Source organism: Solanum dulcamara, chromosome 12 (genome assembly GCF_947179165.1).
Source record: "Solanum dulcamara chromosome 12, daSolDulc1.2, whole genome shotgun sequence".
Taxonomy (NCBI): Eukaryota; Viridiplantae; Streptophyta; class Magnoliopsida; order Solanales; family Solanaceae; genus Solanum; species Solanum dulcamara.
The window spans coordinates 29,253,428-29,273,243 of record NC_077248.1 but is presented as its reverse complement, the minus strand read 5'-3'; the positions used below and the strand labels follow the sequence as shown (position 1 = coordinate 29,273,243).

Here is a 19,816-nt window from a genome sequence, read left to right as displayed (position 1 = left end):
CTGTACAGCCCTAATTGTAACTATCCTTACCCTATATCTCACAAAATATATCTGCTATTTTCCTATTCAACAAAACAATAGAAAATCATCATGAAGATGATCTCTTGAGGCAATACATTTTCCATGGAAAAACATTAATTAATGATCCAGAAAATAATTTTCTTAAATAATATTCTTTGTGGAGAATATTTTCCAATACAACAATCACATTAGTGGCGGAACCAGGAATTTTAAGGTTCAACATTTTATAACCTAAAATCAGAAAAAAAAATGTGCTTATTCGGATTCGAACCCGCGAGCTGAGACAAGCTAAGGCAAAATATTGAGCCTCTATTGCCACTGAGCTAATCCCTTGACTTATGTTCAGAGGGTTCAATGTTAAATATATACTCATAAATTAAAAAAAATTATCTTTTTAACAAAAGGGGTTCGAATGAAACCCCTGCATACCACGTGGGTCCGCCCCTGAATCACATTAAGGACAATCACAATAAAACGAGAAGCAAACAAAACTAATTCCCAGCCCAACCAGAAGGAAAACAGAGGTGTATTTCATAAAGTAACTGGAGAGAACATTAACCTTCAAATTGACTTTAGAGTTCATCATTGTAAGACTTCTGCAAAGCCAGTTTCATTGTTAATTCATGCATCTGCAAGTGAAGAAAGAAACAGAACTTATGTAACATTTCACATTTATCACCTTTAAAGCAACCATCATAATTTAATATACCAGGAAAAAACAAGCTAGGAATTAGGTAACCAATGAATAAACTAGTCTCTTCCATCTCTAAATTCAGTTTTGAGCAAAAATAATTTATTTTCTATCGGTACTTTTGAACTTAAAAGAATTTTATATTTTACACTTTCTTTTTCTTAATTATGCCTTTCTTTTTCTTAATTATGGAATTGAAGTTCTATAAAAAATGAACTGACAAAGCATCTGTTCACGGAGATTGTTGTAGTTTCCGTAGTTGCAAGAATTTTTCACGATTGGGTTGGTGTGAAGTCTATTGCTTGTCTAGCCTATGCTTTGCATGAACATCTCAATGTCCAAGATAAAAAGAACGAGGGGAAGAATGACCTTTGAGAGCTCCTTTAGTTGAAGATAGCTTGCTTACCAAGCTGCCCACTTGAGAAGTTAGTCGCCAGGAAAGAAGCGAGGAGGAAGCGAAGTTGTCTACGAAGCTTTGCTTCTTCCCCTATAGTCATAATACTCGGCTTGTCGCTACTTTGATTCAAAAGGTAACCGACTTTCTCCGCTTTCCGCAATTTTGATTTTTCTTTCTATATATAGATATGGCTTTCTCTTGATGAAATATACCAAGCTAAATCTTCTTTTTAGAACCACAACTCAGTGAAGTAGGCGACAACTGCTATTAGGGCCTGTCTTAAGACAGACTCTCTAAAAAATGGATTTTCTATCGTTGCATGGGTTCCTTTTTCTATAAAACATATTGACTTCAAATTTAACTAAAGAAAGAATGTTGATTGTTCGACAACGTGAAGACCACAATCTCGACTTAGAATAATCAAACGCCCATCACGAGTCACATGGGCACCCCCACCAGGTAGAATAGTTGTGATATCCCCACTCATCATGAAAATCATCTAATACCATTCTTTCATTAGCCTGGTTTCGATCTCTTCATTTTCCTCAAAATGTGTCTTACAATATCCATTAGCATCTTGCCCACTTTGCTTTGTGGAGTAAAATTGACTGCAACAATGTTATCTTGCAACTCCTTCACTTTCTTATCCGTCTCCACAACCAAATTCTGGCATCAAACCAAGAAAAGATATAAGCAAGAATGCAATCAGAGCCAGCGAGCCCATGAAAGAACGATGAAAAGGTCAAACAAACTACATGCGAAAAGCGTCCAAAAATCTAAGCACCAAACATGCTTAAATTACAAAAAAATTACGCCCAAGGAGCTATGGAAAGGTTAATAAACTACACATGAAAAGCATCAAAAAATTTAAGCATCATCTGAGCTCATATAGAGCAAGTCAAAAGATAACCAGGAACTATGTCACCAACAGAACCGTGCCCCAGTAAATAAAGAATTTCAGCCAACAATCAAAGATACTTAGAAGTACAATCTCCTCTCCTTACATTTCAGCTTGAAATTAAAATCGATGTCCAGATAACTTACCTTCGGTCTAGTGAACTCTTGATGAACACAGGTTTATTTAACAAATCATAGTGCTGATCTCAGAAGGAAAATAAAAAAGAAAAAATGGAAATAAAGAATAAAAACCCAGAAAAGGTTTTGTAACTTCTAGATTTCTGGAAAGTTAATGGAACAAATTATTCATTCCCTGAAACTTTGGTCTTAGTATCATCTGTTCTCACGCATGAAGATCTATTAAGCAATCATCAAGCAAATTCGAGTTTAAATCTTAGTGAAACTAGCAAAGGGGGCATACGGCATGTGTGCATGATGCAATTTTGGTAAATTCAACTAGCAATGACTATAACCTTTAAAAACTAGGATGGGGGATAGAATATAGGAGAGTGGAAATAAATGATGTTGAGTGTGAGCATACCAGTCAAAGGGGAGTTGAAATACAAGGAAATCACCACCCATTAAATGCAATAACAAAATTAACATCTCTCCTGTTTTTTGATAATTGTGTGATTATGAGGGTGTTGTTGAAAAAATAGTGCAGCTTAACAAATTGATTACAATAAAAAGAATTATGTCCCTTAATTAGTTGTATAGATGGAAAGGAGCCACTGAAGACTAAATCTTTTCATAAGAATTTAAAACCCAAACTCAGCTAGTAGGATCTACATTAGGGTTAGGCAGAATGATTCAAGCAGATAAGAGGTCCAGCACACCATTTGCAGTTCCTAAGAATATTCCATCTTATTGGCTGGTTTGATGTTAGATAATTGCTGCTCTTACCCTCCAGTTCTATTTCCTCCATTAGTCTGGATGCGAAAAACGGAACTTGCATCTAAAGTATCCACAAATAGAAACACAAATAAAACCATTTCCACTCATGATACACCTTGCAAACTTACAAATTTACAAACTTCATTATGTTAGTTTTCTATTTTTTTCTGGAGGGTAGCCAGGTGGGAGAAGAGCATAACTGACTTCTGTTGGTTGACAGTTCCGCAATACACATCAAACTACTTGAACATTCTTTCAGATTTCTGCAATATTCAACATTCATGCTTAGCTTCCCAATAACTCATAGAGCAGCAGCAGCCAATGGCATCATAATCAAAGTCTAGCCGAACTACTAAACTTCTACTGCCGTACCAAGCAACTTACCGTGTGATACAAAACAAGCTACATATGACACACAGAGATAACAAACATAGGACTTCTTTTTAAAGGAGCAGTGGACAAAATCACCAAAACAATTGGAACAATGGCAGGGAATAACAAACAGTCTGTGTCTCTCACCCTCCCTTTTTGGGTTTCATATTCCAGAGCATACAGAAGGCAGATTTATGAGAGAAAAAATACTACTACTACCACCAGCATAGATGGCAGCTTGAGTTGAGCTCTAAGATCCCGAACTGCAGACTAGAACATTCAGCAGCACAAAGTAAGGAGAAAACAGTGAATTGGATATACATTTTAAAACAAAGGCAACCAAAGATAAGGGGGGAAAACACCCAACACTCTATGCACTACAAAAAGGGTTTAAATAACAATCACACAACATTCAGCAACATTCCATTGCCTTCTTACTCATCCTCACCACAACTGAGGATGAGTAGTGACTTTTCTTTATATTTTGTGGATATTACCCCAAAGTTTTCCGTTTTCTCTCCTCTGTACCTTTAGGGTTATAGCCACCATATTACTTGGTATAGCATCCTTAGGTCTAGAGTTGAGGGCTTGAGAAATTTGGCCCATTTGCACTTCAAGATTGCTGAAGGAAGCCATGAGAAGCAATTTGAGCATCCGTTTGTGTCTTTTTGTCCATCATGTGCTTGAACAAGTTTCAATCCGACTCATTTCATTACTTGGTTGGGAGAATGTTCCTCCTTGAGATTGGTGGTAAGGGGGAAGAGCATATGGTTGTTGGTACACAGGGGGCCTTGGAGATGAAGAGTGTCTCCTTTAATGTGCCCGGTGTCACCCATTACAGCCTGAACTAACGCCTAAGGATCTAACTTCTGTCCTTGATGTCTGTTACACCATCAATTATAAATAGCTACCCATTAATCAGGAAATATCAGTTAGCTCTTTAGCTTTACATCAGATTGTTCAGCCTTGAACCCCTTTCAGAACTTCATCAGATTACCTTCTATAAGGCTTGAGGTGGTAATTTTCAAATTCTGAACCAAAAGTTATTGATTCCTCATCAAGCCTTTTTTTTAACCTTCTCCAAGTTCTCAGCATATCGGATTGTATTAAGCCTCTGTAAAGTGTCTCGAAGGTGGCCTTCTGCGGCAGAAAACCCTTTTCTATCATTTCCATAAAGAATTCACAGGCCATTTTCCATTTTTGTTTCTCACAAAATCCATGAATCAACAATGTGTATGAATCCAAATCAGGCCCTGCTCCAGAATCCTCCATATCGTCCCAAATATCTCTTGCCAGCCCCATTCGGCCCAGTTTCAATAACATCCCCAACAATATGTTGAATGTGCTCACGCTAGGTGAGCAAAGGGAACCCTGCTTCATTTTCCTGTACAACCTCAATGCACCATCTACATCCTTCCTCCCTTTGAACTCTTTAAAGAAACAATTGTAAGTTGTGGATGTCGGAGTCACCCCATTAGAAACCATTTGCTCGAGTAACAGCTCCGCATCTTCAATCCTACCACAAGTGCAGAGGCACTTGATGACTGAGGTATACGTCACAATAGTCGGGCATATCCCTTTGCGTCTCATAATCCTTAATTTCCCAAGTGATAACTCAGGCTTATGAGCCCGGCTATAGACATGGAGGAGTATGGAATAGCTGGTCACATCTGGTTCCACACCTCTTTCAGTCATTTCGTCAAACACCTTCTCTGCCTCCCTAATTACCTTGTCAAACCTACCATCCGGATGCAAACTCGCTCTCCTGCAAATTCCATTCAATAACACATTGTAACTTACCACGTTTGGATCAATTCCCTTGTCCAACATCTCACAAAGAAACCTCCTTGCCATCTCTATATTCTTCACTTTACACCAACCATAAATCAGAATGGTATAAAGCTTACAGTTGAGCTCCAATCTCCATTTCTCTTTATTGAACACTTCAGTAGCCACCTTGACATATCCATATTTACAAAGGGTATCAAGAAGATAACAAAAGTATGATTTCCAGACTTCATCTTCACTTTGTTGATCAAGAAATATGTGCATTTCACTGAAAGTCCGAATAGCTTGGCGGGTGAAGCCAGCAGAGATAAGCCTACGGATCAACAAATAGAAAGTAGTGAAGTTGGTTTTTACAGATTTCTGGTCCATTTGAATAATAAGCTGCCAGGAAACATCGAACTGGCGGACTTTGCATAAAATGTCGATGAGGAGATTGAAAGCGGTGGAGGTGTCGCCGAGGGAGGTGGAATTGGGATGGGATTGGGAATAGTGAAAGAAGGAGAGGGCAACTTTAGAAGAGTGTTTGAGTCGGAGGAGAGTCTGATGGACAAGGAAAGGGGTGAAGGAAATGCCATTGAGCTGAAGAGAGGATTCCATGGCGTGAAATGGATTGTGGTGTTGGAGGAGTAGCTGAGAAATCAAGTCGGCGTCGTTTGAGGGTTCCAATTGCGGAAGTGCCGGCGGCGTTTCCTGGAGTTCTGAATAGCAAAAGTAGCGGAGTAAACGGACGGGGGTTTTAGTGAAGAAGAGACAACGGAAATCCAATCGGACAAGCATGTCGATGGAGCAGATAGACAGCATAAACCCTAAATGGTGCAACAACAGAATCTCTTTCAAATTTAAATCGGAGATGCTTGTAATTTATGATTTGGGCACGTCAGATGAAAGAAATCATTAGAAAATTGAGTACTACTCAATATCAAACAAGTCACCATTAATATCAAATACACATCTACCTCTTTCAACTATTCTTTTTAGAGCCGTTTGGATGAACTTAAAAAAAAGTAATTTTTATGTATAAAGTGTTTTTAGAATTTTGAAATATTTTTAGAATTTTGAAGTGCTGAAAGTTATTTTTATAAATAAGCAGTTGAGTGTTTGGATAAAAGTGCTTAAATGAGGAAAATGATGTGAATTTTAGGGTTAAAAGAATAAAAAAGGTAGTTTGAGAATTTAGTTAAAATATAAGGGATATAAAAGTAATTTCTATGGTCAAAGAAAATGACTTTAAGCACTTAGAAATAAAAAGTTAGATATCCTAACTTTTCATTTTTGACTGACTTTAAGAACTTTATGACTTAAAGTTAACATTAGGCAAACACGTTCAAAAGCTAAAAAATGGCTTTAAGTTGGTTTTGACCAACTTAAAACCCATCCAAACGGGCTCTTAATCTTTTATTCTTAATTAGGATATTACAAGCTCAAATTTAAAATAAACTTACATATTCATATTTTTTTAATTTATGTTATTATTATGGTGGGGTGCGGTGGGAATAGAAGAAAAAATTATTTTCATTCTTTGATTTTGAATTTTGTGTACACACAAAAGAAAAATACATTATACATACATAGTTGCTTAATTAAATCATCTTCTATTGAACTAATAATTTCTTGATGAATGTTGTTATTTTCCTCCTTTTTTCTTCATTATTTAAAAAAAATTAAAACTTAAATGGTGGACAAGATTCAAAACAAATAACGAAAGATAGAGGAAGTGAAGACGGGAGAGGAGGAGGGGGGAGGAGTGTTGAGAGTAGAGGGTTAACGACTAACATTTTTTAATTTATTACGAAATCCAAAATCAGGTCAATCATATGACTCCATATATTAAGTAATTTCAAATTACTTTAATGGAAAAGGGCATAAAATTCCAATGAGATTTGGCACAATGTAAGACCCCGAAAGTTGGAAGGCCAAACAAAAGAAAATGCTGCAGGAAAAAATTGTGGAAAACTGCTGGTGCAGGTTCCTACGAGTCAACCAACGGACCGTAGGGAGTTCTATAGGCCATAGGAAGGTAGCCGTAGGAGGCCCAACACTTGAATTTTTTTTGGAGTTTGAGATAGTTGGAGTTGACGATCCGTAGACGCACTGACGAGTTGTAGAAATGAATCCGTAGATGCACTGACGAGTCGTAGAAATGACCCGTAGAAAGAGTCCTGAGGTATGAAAATTTCACTAAAAATGAACCCAACCTACAAGGTGTTCCTACGGACCGTAGGAGTTCCTACGATCCGTAGGAAGGACCCATAGGAGAGGTTCAGAGACTCAGAGTTACAGTACTTGGAAGGGTTGTCAGGACGAAAGGTCCCTATGACCCGTAGGACCATTGGCAGGCCGTAGGTCAGACCGTAGAAGGGTTCTTGAAGTTGGAAAATTTAAGGGATTTAGAACTCTTCCTACGAATAAGCAAGAAGGTCTGTAGGAAGGTTGACAGACCATAGAATCCACCCATAGAATGGGTTTCTGAGTTTTTGATTTTTGACTTAGTGTTGAGGATCATTGATGAACCGTTTCTACTATCCATCAAACTATCTACGACCAGTAGGTACCTGTTCGTGGGTCAGTCTGGCAAGTTAAATGAAGGGTGTTTTGGATTTTTGACTTAGTGTTGAGGATCATTGATGAACCGTTTCTACGATCCATCAAACTACCTACGACTCATAGGTACCTATTCGTGGGTCAGTCCAACAAGTTTAATGAAGGGTGTTTTGATCTTTTCCTATTATTTTATCAATGTATTGGACGGTTTTGGGTATTATAATAAGCCTATAACTACCCATATCCTTCAAATTCCTACCATTCCCTCTTATTTTATCAAAATCACTCTAAGGCATTAAAGATTCTCTCCTAAAGGGTTCTTCTTCTCCATCAAGCTAGGGTTCTAAGGTTCAAAGCTTTTCTTCATGATATCAAGTTGATCTTCATCAAGGTACGTGGGAATCCATCCATGGATCCCTTCCATGCATGGAGTCCCAAAAATTTCTCTCTTCTTTTATCAATTTCAATTCTCTAAATTCTAAGGTTTTGTTCAAATTGCATATGGGTCAACTCAATTATGTTTTATTCATTAATTATAGTCTACTCATGCATGATTTCAATTGAATTACATGTTTTAAAGGTATTTTACAATGACCCATGAATTATGCTATCAATTCAAAGTATGATTTATGGATTTATGAACATGAAGCCTATGAATTTTCTTGTATGATTTATGAATGCTATGAATTATGATTCAAATATGTTTTCAACTATAAATCCATGAATTGTGGAAGGTTTTCTCAAGATATGCAAGTTATGATGATTTGCATGCATAGAAAAATAAGTATCCACATGTTCAAGTTATGATCATTACTTTCAAGGAGTTATTCTTATGTTATATTTTCATGATATTGGATGGGTTGATTTACCTTTACGAATGCCTATGTTTATGTATTCCATTGGAATTAACTTAGAAACGAGCAAAATTTATGGTGGGGATCCACGAGGGAATCCTAGTAGCAACCATTAGTTCCAAACTACGTGCCACCGTAGGTTTGCCTTTATGGCTTAGCTAGTGGATCCATATATATCTCATGATTATGTTATGTTTATGATATAGAGTCTACCTTGGCAAGTAGCCTCTCTCTTCTCCGTGTGGGAGTTACATCTAATTCCACGTTATGGCTCATAGGGTCTTACATGTCGGTTAAGGTTAATATCCAACATATATATATGTTATATGCTATAAGCTATTATGATAATGGTTTATGGTGCATTGACGTGATTATGATTTACGAATGCTTTCAAGTTCTTTTACTCGTGTTTTAAACCTATTGGTCATGCATCACATGTTCATATTGACTATGTCCTATTATCATTGTTCATGCATGCTTCTCATATACTTAGTGTATTTCATGTACTAACACATATTTTTTGCCTACATTGTATCATAATGTAGGATTGGATGATCTTTACGCACACTCCACTCGTGGTTAGAGTTTGATACTATTCTCTTATTTTTGGTTAGTCCTCAAGATCTGAGGACAAGACATTATCTTCTCATTGTTCCTTATGACTATTATCTTTTACATTGGGTGAGGTAGGAGCTTATCTTATGCCCCATCTAGACTAGTAGAGGCATGTTATATGTAATGAAATCTATGTTGACATCTTTCCATGTCAGGTTGGGTTTGATTCCTCTTATTTCAAGACATCTATGTTTACACTTTCATTGCATTTTTATGATGTTCTCTTGTTTTATCTTAATTACTTTATGTATTCTCATGAATAATATACTAAGGGGCTTGGTTGGAGTCTCTCAGAATTCTAATCGTTGTCTCGTGCCTAGGGCCTAGTTTGGATCGTGACAAACTTAGTATCAGAGCATAAGGTTTAAGGTATCCTAGGGAGTCTAACATGCCGCATCAAGTAGAGTCTTGTTCATCGGTGTGAAGCGCACCACATCTATGAATATGAGGCTATGAGGCATTTAAAGAAGAGCTTTACTTCTTTCATCATTCTTATGTCATGCGATAGAGTTGAACTCTAAGAATTTTCCTTCTAATGCTTTCTCTTTGCAATTACAAAATCATGCCTCCAAGAAGAATCCCCCCCAAAAGGAATGTCAATGATGAGCAAAAAGCTCCCCAAGATCCAAATAACCCTTTGAACGAACAAGTCTCCAAGCGGAGTTTCAAGCCTCTTTTCAAGTTCTTGCTCAAGCCTCGGCGGCTCAGGCAAATAGATAGGTTGTAGCTCCCGTGAACCCAAATATGGGTACGGTGGCTAGTCGGGTTCATGATTTCACTTGGATGAACCCTATCGAATTTCATGGCTCTAAGGTGGACGAGGATCCATAAGAATTTATTGAGGGCATTGCTAAGATCGTGGACATCATAGGTATTAGTCAAGTGGAAAAAGTGCACTCGCTGTCTTATCAACTCAAGGGGGTTGAACAAGTTTGGTATGATCAATAGAAGGATGAGAGGGGTAGAGAAGATGGTCCTATTGATTGGAAGGACTTAGAAAGTGCTTTTCTCGACCGATTCTTTCCTTTGGAGTTTAGGGAAGTTAAGATGCAAGAGTTCATCAATTTATATCAAGGTAATATGAGTGTGAGAGAGTATGCCCTTAAGTTCACTAAGTTGTCAAAGTATGCTCCTTTTATGATTGCCAATCCAAGGGCTCGTTTGAGCAAGTTCATTTTGAGTATGTACGATTTGGTGGTCAAGGAATGTAGAACTGCCATGATTATCAAGGAGATAGACATCTCTAGGCTTATAACATTGTCACGACCCGACCTAGGGCTTAGTCGTAACACAAAGATCGAAACTCCGAAGGGCTCCAACCAAGCCTCTTATACATATCATAAGCATATATAAGGTAAAAATATAAAAGCGGAAATATCATAAGAGAGTCTAAACCATGAATATAAATCTGAAAATATTTTATGACAACATAGACTCAAACATATATCCAACTAGATACCTCTAAACATGAGTATGGGTGGGGGCTAAGACATGTACCTAGATCACCCTCAAATTTATAACATAAACACAAGTCTTTTTAAAAGATAAAATAGTAACCAACTTGAAACTAGTCCCCGGTCAATGAGTACTCACCACAACACCTTCGAATAGGAACGCTTACTAGTTACGTGGACGATAATGATCTTCAACCTCAACCCCTATATTATGAGATAATGTAGGCAAAAAGTATGCATTAGTACGTTGGAATATACTAAGTATGAGGGCGTGACATGCAACGTGAATCATGGAATGCAAAGGTCAAGTAAATCACATGATAAAATGGAACACGTAAAGTCATGAGAAAATCATATTGACCAAAGTATTTAAAAACATAAGTTCAAAATCATAACATAATTAAGAAATCATACATATATGGGATAGGAACCATAACCAACAATAAGATCATGCGAGCTATAACATGGAATCCGATGATACCCACATCGAGAAGGAGAAGGCTACTTTGCCAAGGTAGACTCTTAATCATGAACATGTGCTATTTGTGGATTCACTAGCTAGGCCATAAAGGCAACCTACGGTGGCACATAGTTTATGGGACATGAGGCTGCTACTAAGGCTTTTGGTAGGGCCTCACCTCAAGTTCGCTCGGTGCTAAGTCAAATCCCTCGGAATACATACATAACATAAGATCATAATATCGTACATCATAGTCATGATCATAGGCTTGAAATCATAGAATAACTCATTTTCATAACATACTTGTAATGTGAGAATTGTCCTTTCATCATTACAATCATATTTGCATAATTCATATAGTTAGGCCTTAGGTCACCACATAGGGTCCTAAGTCACCTTTTAGGCCTTAGGTCACCACATAGGGCCCTAAGTTACCTTACTTCATAACTTGCATGCAATTCATATCTTGAAACATACTTATAATTCATGATCATAATGGAAATACATAGTCATAATTCATACTTTGAAAATTAATGACCATAGCTTGAACTTGAAATTTGGGTATGACATGAATGCATGATCAATTGACTTAAAAATCATGGAATTAACTTGAAAATATGCATGATCATAAACTTTATATCAGCCCATACATAATTCATATAGATAATATCATTTAGAAGTATAATTGAAAATACTCATATTTACATCATGAACCCCAGAGATCAAAATAGGAGAATTAATGGAAAAACTTTTCAATTCAATTCAATAACCATCAATTTATATCAAAATAGACTAATGATCATACTTTAAATCAAAATTCATGCAGTTGGAATAGAGATCATTAAACCCATAAAATACCATACTTTAATTTGATAGAAAACCTTGAGAAATTGATTGGGCTTCATGGATGAGAGGATCCATGAATCAATACCCACGTACCTTGAGTGAGAAGACAAATTAATTTGGAAGAACTTAAGAGTTTTGATGGAGAAATTGAGTGAATTTGCTTTAAGTCTTCAAGAGCTCAAAATAAATAACCAAGCATAAAACTTAAACGAACAACCAGGCGACCAAACAGTCAGTGCCAGCAAGTCAAAAATAACTTGGGGCCACTACAGAATAGCTCTAAACGCTAAAAATATCGTAAAAAATGAAAAATGACCTTGAGGGTCATTACACTCCTGGGCTTCCCTTTGGGATGCACTCTTAGCTCTGCGGGCACTCTTTTCCTCAGCCCTCTTCACCTTTTCTGTGTCATCGGAGGAGCTATCTTTGCATCTATGCTTCTTGACCTTGCACTTTTTATCAGACTTAAGTGCTAAAATGGAGCCCCATATATCATCAAACTGCACAGGTGCGGGAGGTGCAGATAATAACTGTAGTAATGCATTTGTAGCAACAACATAATAAACAACGAATGATTTTTCTTGCAATTAATCCAAGTCCTAACGCAAAGCAGTCAACTGTGCCCGCATGGACTTGGTCTCCTAAGCCCCTAATTGGCCACTTTGATCAATAATGTAGGCCTCAAGGCCATTTATACAATCCTAAACTAGGGAGATTTCCTGTCTGAACTCAGAGACAAGCTGGGTCACCTCTTGCTATATCTGATCTTGGAAAACCCTCGGTAGTGGTTCAATCACCCGATTTACCAAAGGCCACATCTATTTTTGATCCAGTACCAATCTCTAGAAGTGTCTAAGGGATAATGATCATCATACCTGAAGCTGTGGGTGTGGAAGATGTTGGCTTGGTGTTGCTATCGGGCTGTTCTGCGGCCTCTTCCATCGGAAGAACTGAAGTATCTCCCTCTAAATATAGTGTAAGAGGAGGTGGACGTGTAGTAAGAGGGACTAGCACACTTGGTCAACCTGACTTGGTTTAGTAAAAAAGGTTATCTAAATCCATGATCAATGCCGTATTTGTGGACTTTTTCACTATGGTACGATGGCCATATTATTTGCACAAAGGGACATCCACAGACTTATACAACTCTCAGATTAGGCATGGAAATGGTAGTCTAGCCCGCTCATTAAAAGCTCTGTCATGAATCGCGGCTGCAATCAAACAATATTCCAAATCGAGCTATAATACAGGCTACTAGTGATGTCTGTGATGAAGATTGATTATGTTGTCATTTCCTATCGATCGATGATGAGCATGCATAATGGCCCACCAAAACTTCATTGGAAATATGGGAAGGCCTTAGTAATCAGTTTCTATGGGTTGGTAACCCATGGTGCATTCACACCCTCAATGGAAATCAACCCGACAATCTATTGTATAATATAAAGTTGCTCCACTTAGTCTCTCATACACTCCTCATGAGTAACCAAATGGTGTTGGTGCTCACAGAGGCCTATTCGAACATCAGTGGTCAAGGCTAGACCATATAAGAACTACTTGATTGTGGTCTCGGAGATGTCAACTAGTTTCATAAAGACATACTTAATTCAACGGTGGTGACCTTAATGAATTGGCTCCTTTATTCTTTTTAGAGGTCTCATCATGAACCACATTTAGTATCGTAGAAGCATAGGCAGAGTAGAATTCTCGAGTGAGAATATTTCCATAACAACCTATGTCTTTTGTCATCCACCTGAAATGATGCTTGTCGAATAAGTCCTTGAGCTAAAGCAGTGCAGAGAGGTTGACGGTGATCACCCAAACTTCTAGTACAATGGCTTATTTGTTCAAGCCCTTGGAGCCTTTGGTCAAGCCAATTGTGAAAATTTCATATTGTCTTGGAGTGATCCACCTATTTCTCAGGAATGAAATAAGTTTTCATCGTTCGTCAGAACACTTTATTTCTCATTTGCCATCTGCTAATATGGTTTGGTTCGCCTTCACCACTACTAGCTTTAGTTTCCCCTTCCCCTGGTTACCCATTTTCTCTACTGCCTTTCTCTCTAGATTATGCCTCTTCCATGCTTGTCTCATTGTCCGATCCAGGTACCTCATCTTCAGATTAGGAGGGAGTAGCTTTAGCCTCAACAACTACCTTAGCTCTAGTGGTGGGAGGTGCATGAGGAGAAATATTGTTCGTAACATACACCTTAGATCCACTGGAAGAGTCGCTTCCTGACTACTTGTCCGACTCATTAACTGATTCCTCAGATGTCTAGTCATGGAGTCGGGATGCATTATTGGTGCATCTAGGTGCCATGGTACTTATGAAGGGGATAAATAGTTAGTATTTATTCAAAATAGTGCGACGAATTTAAATGGGTACTTAGACTTACCCGTATTTTATACAAGCATAGAAATGACCCTTAAGAAATGACGTTTCTCAATCCATCTTAGGGTGATCGTGAGCTAAAACATAAATAAAACTCTTTTTTAGGATTTTCAAATTTTTCAATTTTTCTTCAAGTTTTTCTACATAGTGGACCTTCATGGGTTGTAAAGGGTTTCAAGGACCGTGAAGGGTTCCGTAGTGATAACCAGTGGCAAGGCTTCAGGGAATTTCCCAAAATTTTTCGAAGTGTTGGCACCACAGACAACACTTTAATCCGTGATGCCTTATGTGATCCTACACTTATAAAAATCTCAGGTATGGAGACAACGAGCATCCACCATAGGCTGTAAAGTGCAATATGGACTGTGGTGAAGGTCATCATCCCCAACCCATGCAGATAAGCAATTTTTGAATCTCCTAAAATTCCAAACTCAACACCCACGAATAATTTCAAGCACATTCAACATATTAACCATATAAATAGTATAAATCAACCATCAGTAACTCATGTTATTAACAATCACATGTAAGATTCAATCACAAATTTAAACTAACAATCATTAAATTCGAATAACACCATCCCCGCATAATTTTCACAAAAAATGAATACACCTAGGTAGAACTACCCTTAATGAATATGCACTCATGATCACTACTACGAACCAAACCCCCAATTCACAACAAATAAAAGGAGTTCAAGGGGATACATACTTTCATACTTCCTTGACATGATTTGATAAATTCTTAGAATGGAAGCAGATGAGTGTGTGGTTTTAGACTTCATAATATGCTTGTACTAATTTGAATAAGTGGAAGTGTGAGGGGCTAGTGCAAAACATAGGATTGGAGGGGTTTTGCTTTGTATTAGAGAAGATGGGAATTACCCGTATTTGGATGGGAATGGGTAAAAACCCAATTACCCTAGGCAGTTTTTGGAATGGGTCAAAACCAAGTTAGGCTTAAATTTCATTAGATGCCTTAGTTTCATGGCCTATGATGGATGCTCGTGATGAGCACCATGAGCCGTATTCCCTTCCGTGGTGCTATACTTTGAGGAAAAAGGGAAATAATGCTACCTGAGTTCACGGAAGGCTAAACGGTCCATAAAGTCCATCATGGGACATAAACCCTACGGTGAACCTAAAGCTCATTAAGCTTCTGTCTATCACGCCTCTACACCATGAGCTATGGTGCCCTATACAGTCGGTAATGGTGCCCATGGTAGAGTGCCTCAGACAATATTTTATGTAATTTCTCTCCTTTGTAACCCTATGCTCATAGAACACACCGTGACACTATAAAAATATCAACTATAAAGATTTAGCCTATCTACTACAAAATAAAATCCTTGGATTGCCTCCCAAGTAGCGCTTGATTTAACATCACGGCACGACGTGGATCCTCCCATGCAGCATCTGATTTAATATTTTAGCATAACATAGGTTCCTTGACTACTCAGACTTCATCAAGCTGGAGCTTCTCAACTGTTCTTGACTCCTCATTAGTTCCCGAGTATAGCTTCACTTACTGTCCATTTACCTTGAAATTGTGCCTATCTAGTGCTTCAATCTCAAGTGCACCATGTGGGAACACTCTTGATACAGTAAATGGGATAGACCACTTGGACTTCAACTTACTTAGAAACAATTTCAGCGTAGACTTGAACAACAACACTAAGTCACCTAGATAGAACTCACATTTCTTAATATACTGATCATTATATAGTTTCATTGGCTCTTTGTACAGAGCTGCTCTCTCATATGCTCTTAGACGGAACTTATCCATCTTATTTATCTATTCTAGCATCGTATTTGAAGCTTCACTCCAACTCAGATTTAGCTTCTTTAATGCCCATAACTTCTTGTGCTCTAGCTCCACATGCAAATGACATGCCATTCAAAACATTAACTGATATAGTGACATACCAATGGGTGATTTGAAAGCTGTCCGCTATGCCCATATTGCATCATCACGATTTGTTGACCAGTCTATTCTATTTGCATTCAGAGACTTAGCCAAGATCTATAGAATAGGTCCTTTAGATGCTCGTCTATGAGATTATGATTTGGGTACATTTTGAGCTTCTAACTGAATTATTTCCAAAAGTCAAGATCTTCATGAGGGAGCTGCTTGTGTGCATTAAGGTCATTCTTGATTTGAAAATTTCCTTAAAAGTGGAAAGAATCATTCTAGAAATGCTTCCTTCAATTCTCTCCAATTTGTAATTTCATTCAGTCACTTGATTGCCTTCCTAGATAGAGACAATGAAAATAGTCGCAGGCAAGTTGCTGTCTGGCTAACCCAAGGATGTCACAAGTTTTGCATATAGCAATAAAATTGATCAAATACTTATGTACCTCATCTCTAACTGTGCTTTTAAGCAATCCTTTCAATTTCAAGAGCTGAAGCATGGTGTTAGTGATGGTGAACTTCTTGCCTGATAGTACTGGAGGAAGAACTGTCGCCCCAGTGGCTCTAATTCAATCCATGTCTGGATCATCATCCTCTAGAGAAAATATTAATGTGCTTCTATTATGATCTACTTTGTTGAACATGTGGATAATACGGGGGTACATCTTCCACATCTTCTTCCTATCATCAAGATTGTCATTATTACCATGATTTCCTCCGGCTTGGGCTTCCGTAAGCTCTCTCAACCTTTGCTTGTCACGCTCTTGTGTATTCATTTTTCTAATCGACTTCTATTTTACAGGATCATAAGGGAGTAGTTCTTCACCCTTACTTTAGGTATTGGGGAGCCATTGACCTGTACCCTGTATGAACAAAAACAAAAAACAAAAATATAATTAGGAAATAAGACTACAAACCGAAATAAATACTAATAGAATATTTAAAATCATATTCCCTACAACAATGCCAATGATACTCCTAAACTTACACTTCAATTAAAAATTATAAAGCGATCGCTATCAAATATAGAACCCAACTAGTTTGGGGTCAAACCCATAGGGAATGTGGAAGAAATAAGTCTACTAGCACTTAAACTCAGTTGTAGTAAGTGTTTCCAAATAATAAACATGCATAAAGTAAATGGTTTTTTTTGTTATTTTAGTCAGTAAATATTCTCATTAAGAGAGAAAAAAGATTTAATGTTGTAAAAAATATGAGAGGTAAGTAGGACTCTATTCCCCATGATATGTAGTTTTTAGGTATTGGTGATATCGTATTAGTGAGTCGCATGCAAAATGTAGCAAGTTATGTACATCTATTTACCTCCTAGACTCAGAGTGTATTACCAACTAGGACTCTTACTCAGAGTGTATTACCAACTAACTCTTACTTTTGATCTTAGAAAACTATCCTCTCCCTGGCTCAAGTTCTTACACAAAGGTTTAGACTTTAAATGTCTATTGTAGTTTTTTCCTAATCACTAACCCTCTCCCGAGAAAGTAATAAATACAAGAGAGTTTTAATGCGTGTACTCGTTAAAAGGAAAACAAGATGAAGAAAACTATAATGCAATGGTAAACACTTAATGATAATCACCTATACATTTACCTACTTCATTATTGTTTCATGGTTCCCAGATCCCTAGTTATAGGGTTTAGCTACACATATTCGCAAGGAATGAATAAAGAATCAATATAGAATTCATAAAAGAATCTCACTTTTATGGAAAAGTAAACCTTGAGTCACAAGATGAAGAATGAATCAAGAACAAACAAAACATTAGATTGCATGTTTGAATCTCGAAATGTAGTCAAAGTATGTTATCACAATGTTCACAATACTCCAAAAATTAGTAAAGACATGTAACCCTTAAAATAAAACTATTTTGGGCATTTAAATAAGTACAAAACCCAATCCTAAACCAACTAGGAAAACCTAAGTCGGTAGTGTTCACGCTAAGGCGCCATGGTCCGTATTGCCTTCACGCCCTGTGGTGTTTGAATTGGCTCCACCATTGCGTGGGCCTTTACTTCTTCAAGGGAAATCATCACATCTCGTGGTCCTCACTACCCTTGTACTAGGGTCTGTGGTACTTTTCTTAAACAAATTTAATTTCTATCTGCAGGTCCTGCACGATCTCTGGTCATGACCTGTGGTGGACTCCACTACCTGTGAAGGGTTTCGTGGAGTTCCACTTAGCCAAAATTCTATTAGCTTTTAACTTCAATTATATTAGCATCACGCAAGCCATCACAACCAGTATAAGGCACCACTTACCATGGTGTCACTCGTAGTCCCTAGCCTGCAACATTTCTCAGCACAAATTCCTCAAATCCTCAAAAATCATCCCAAACTCATGCGCAACTTAGCTTTCTTGTAAAATGAAAAAAACACACATCATATCTACAAAAACATGCTTGAAACTTACACTAATCCATAATTTTGAGCATCAAAGTGTCATAAATATGTGACACATCAGTTATACTAGGAGCTATAAGATTAGAGAGGAGGATATTTGAAATATGGTGGGAGTAGCCTTCATGGTGGACAAGATGAGGGAAACAAGATTGAGATAATTTAGACATGTGAAGAGGAGATGCATAGACACACTAGTGAGGAGCTTTAATAGGTTGGTTATAGAGGATATGAGGAGAGGCAGAGGTAGGCCAAAGAAGTATTAGGGAGAGTTGATAAGACAAGATATGACACAACTTCAAATTATTTAGGATATGACCTTTTATGACCCTAATCCGCTGTGAGGGAAATTCATACTAATCCTATGGTGAGAGAACCATTAACAACCTAACTAACCCAACAACAACATTTCAATAACCCCAAAATCATGCATTTAAATAAGTGTAAACAGGGCTTTTTCCACCATTAATTTGAGGCCAAAAACTACCCCCTAAGATAATTCCCATGGATTCTAAGGTCTAAGAGTTAAAATATAATTTAGTAGAGTAATTTACTTACATTTAGCTCAAGAATTGATGGAAAATTGAAAGAAATTGCCCTAAGTATTCCCTCGATCTCTGAAGAACGAATTTTAAAAAATATTAACATTTTTGGGACTTTTCCTTTTAAGTCCCCCATCGGCCCGCTATAGCAGCCCCCATCCTGCTATATCTGCCTTTCCGTAGAGGGATTTTTATCTCTATGGTGGCTTGCACGAAAACATAACATCAAAATTCTTTCTCCAAGCTTCTATTTCGCAATACAACCTCAAACCTTACAACAACAACAACAAAATAATATCTTAGCTATTATAAAATAAAATCCAAACTTATACATTAATCCTAGTGCATTCCCGAATTGACCTAGACTTCACCTCACTTAAATTTCATTTGAGACTGGCCTAGCCTGAAAATTTTAAGTTACTACTCAAAAGTTTTTCTGGCTCAAATACTTCACTTTTGGCTTTACCATAACAACCAAAACAGTATATTGCAATAAATACCAATTTATCCATTGTTCAAACCCAAGTGATCAAACAAGATGCTGGACTAGGTCACAAATAGAGTCATACCCAAATCCTCAAAGAAGTGAGGGTACTGAACCCACATGTCCTCAGTTTTCCAAGTGGCTTCCTCAATCAGACAATGTTTCTGTTATACCTTTACCAACTTGATCTCTTTAGTTATCAACTTCCAAACATCATGATCAAGGATTGCAACCAGTTCCTA

At 37.5% G+C, this 19,816-nt stretch overlaps 1 protein-coding gene across 1 annotated transcript; it reads right to left on the bottom strand.

Moving 5' to 3' along the window:
• Positions 1 to 258: 258 nt before the first annotated feature.
• On the bottom strand, positions 259 to 5,979 carry LOC129877214 (pentatricopeptide repeat-containing protein At2g13420, mitochondrial-like). The gene is made up of 3 exons (XM_055952702.1): positions 3,801 to 5,979; positions 1,082 to 1,775; positions 259 to 650 (listed from the first exon to the last, which is right to left on the bottom strand). Exon 1 carries the CDS (start codon positions 5,859 to 5,861, stop codon positions 4,266 to 4,268), a length of 1,596 nt encoding a protein of 531 aa, XP_055808677.1. The 5' UTR covers positions 5,862 to 5,979; the 3' UTR covers positions 259 to 650; positions 1,082 to 1,775; positions 3,801 to 4,265.
• Between the last annotated feature and the right edge of the window lie 13,837 nt (positions 5,980 to 19,816).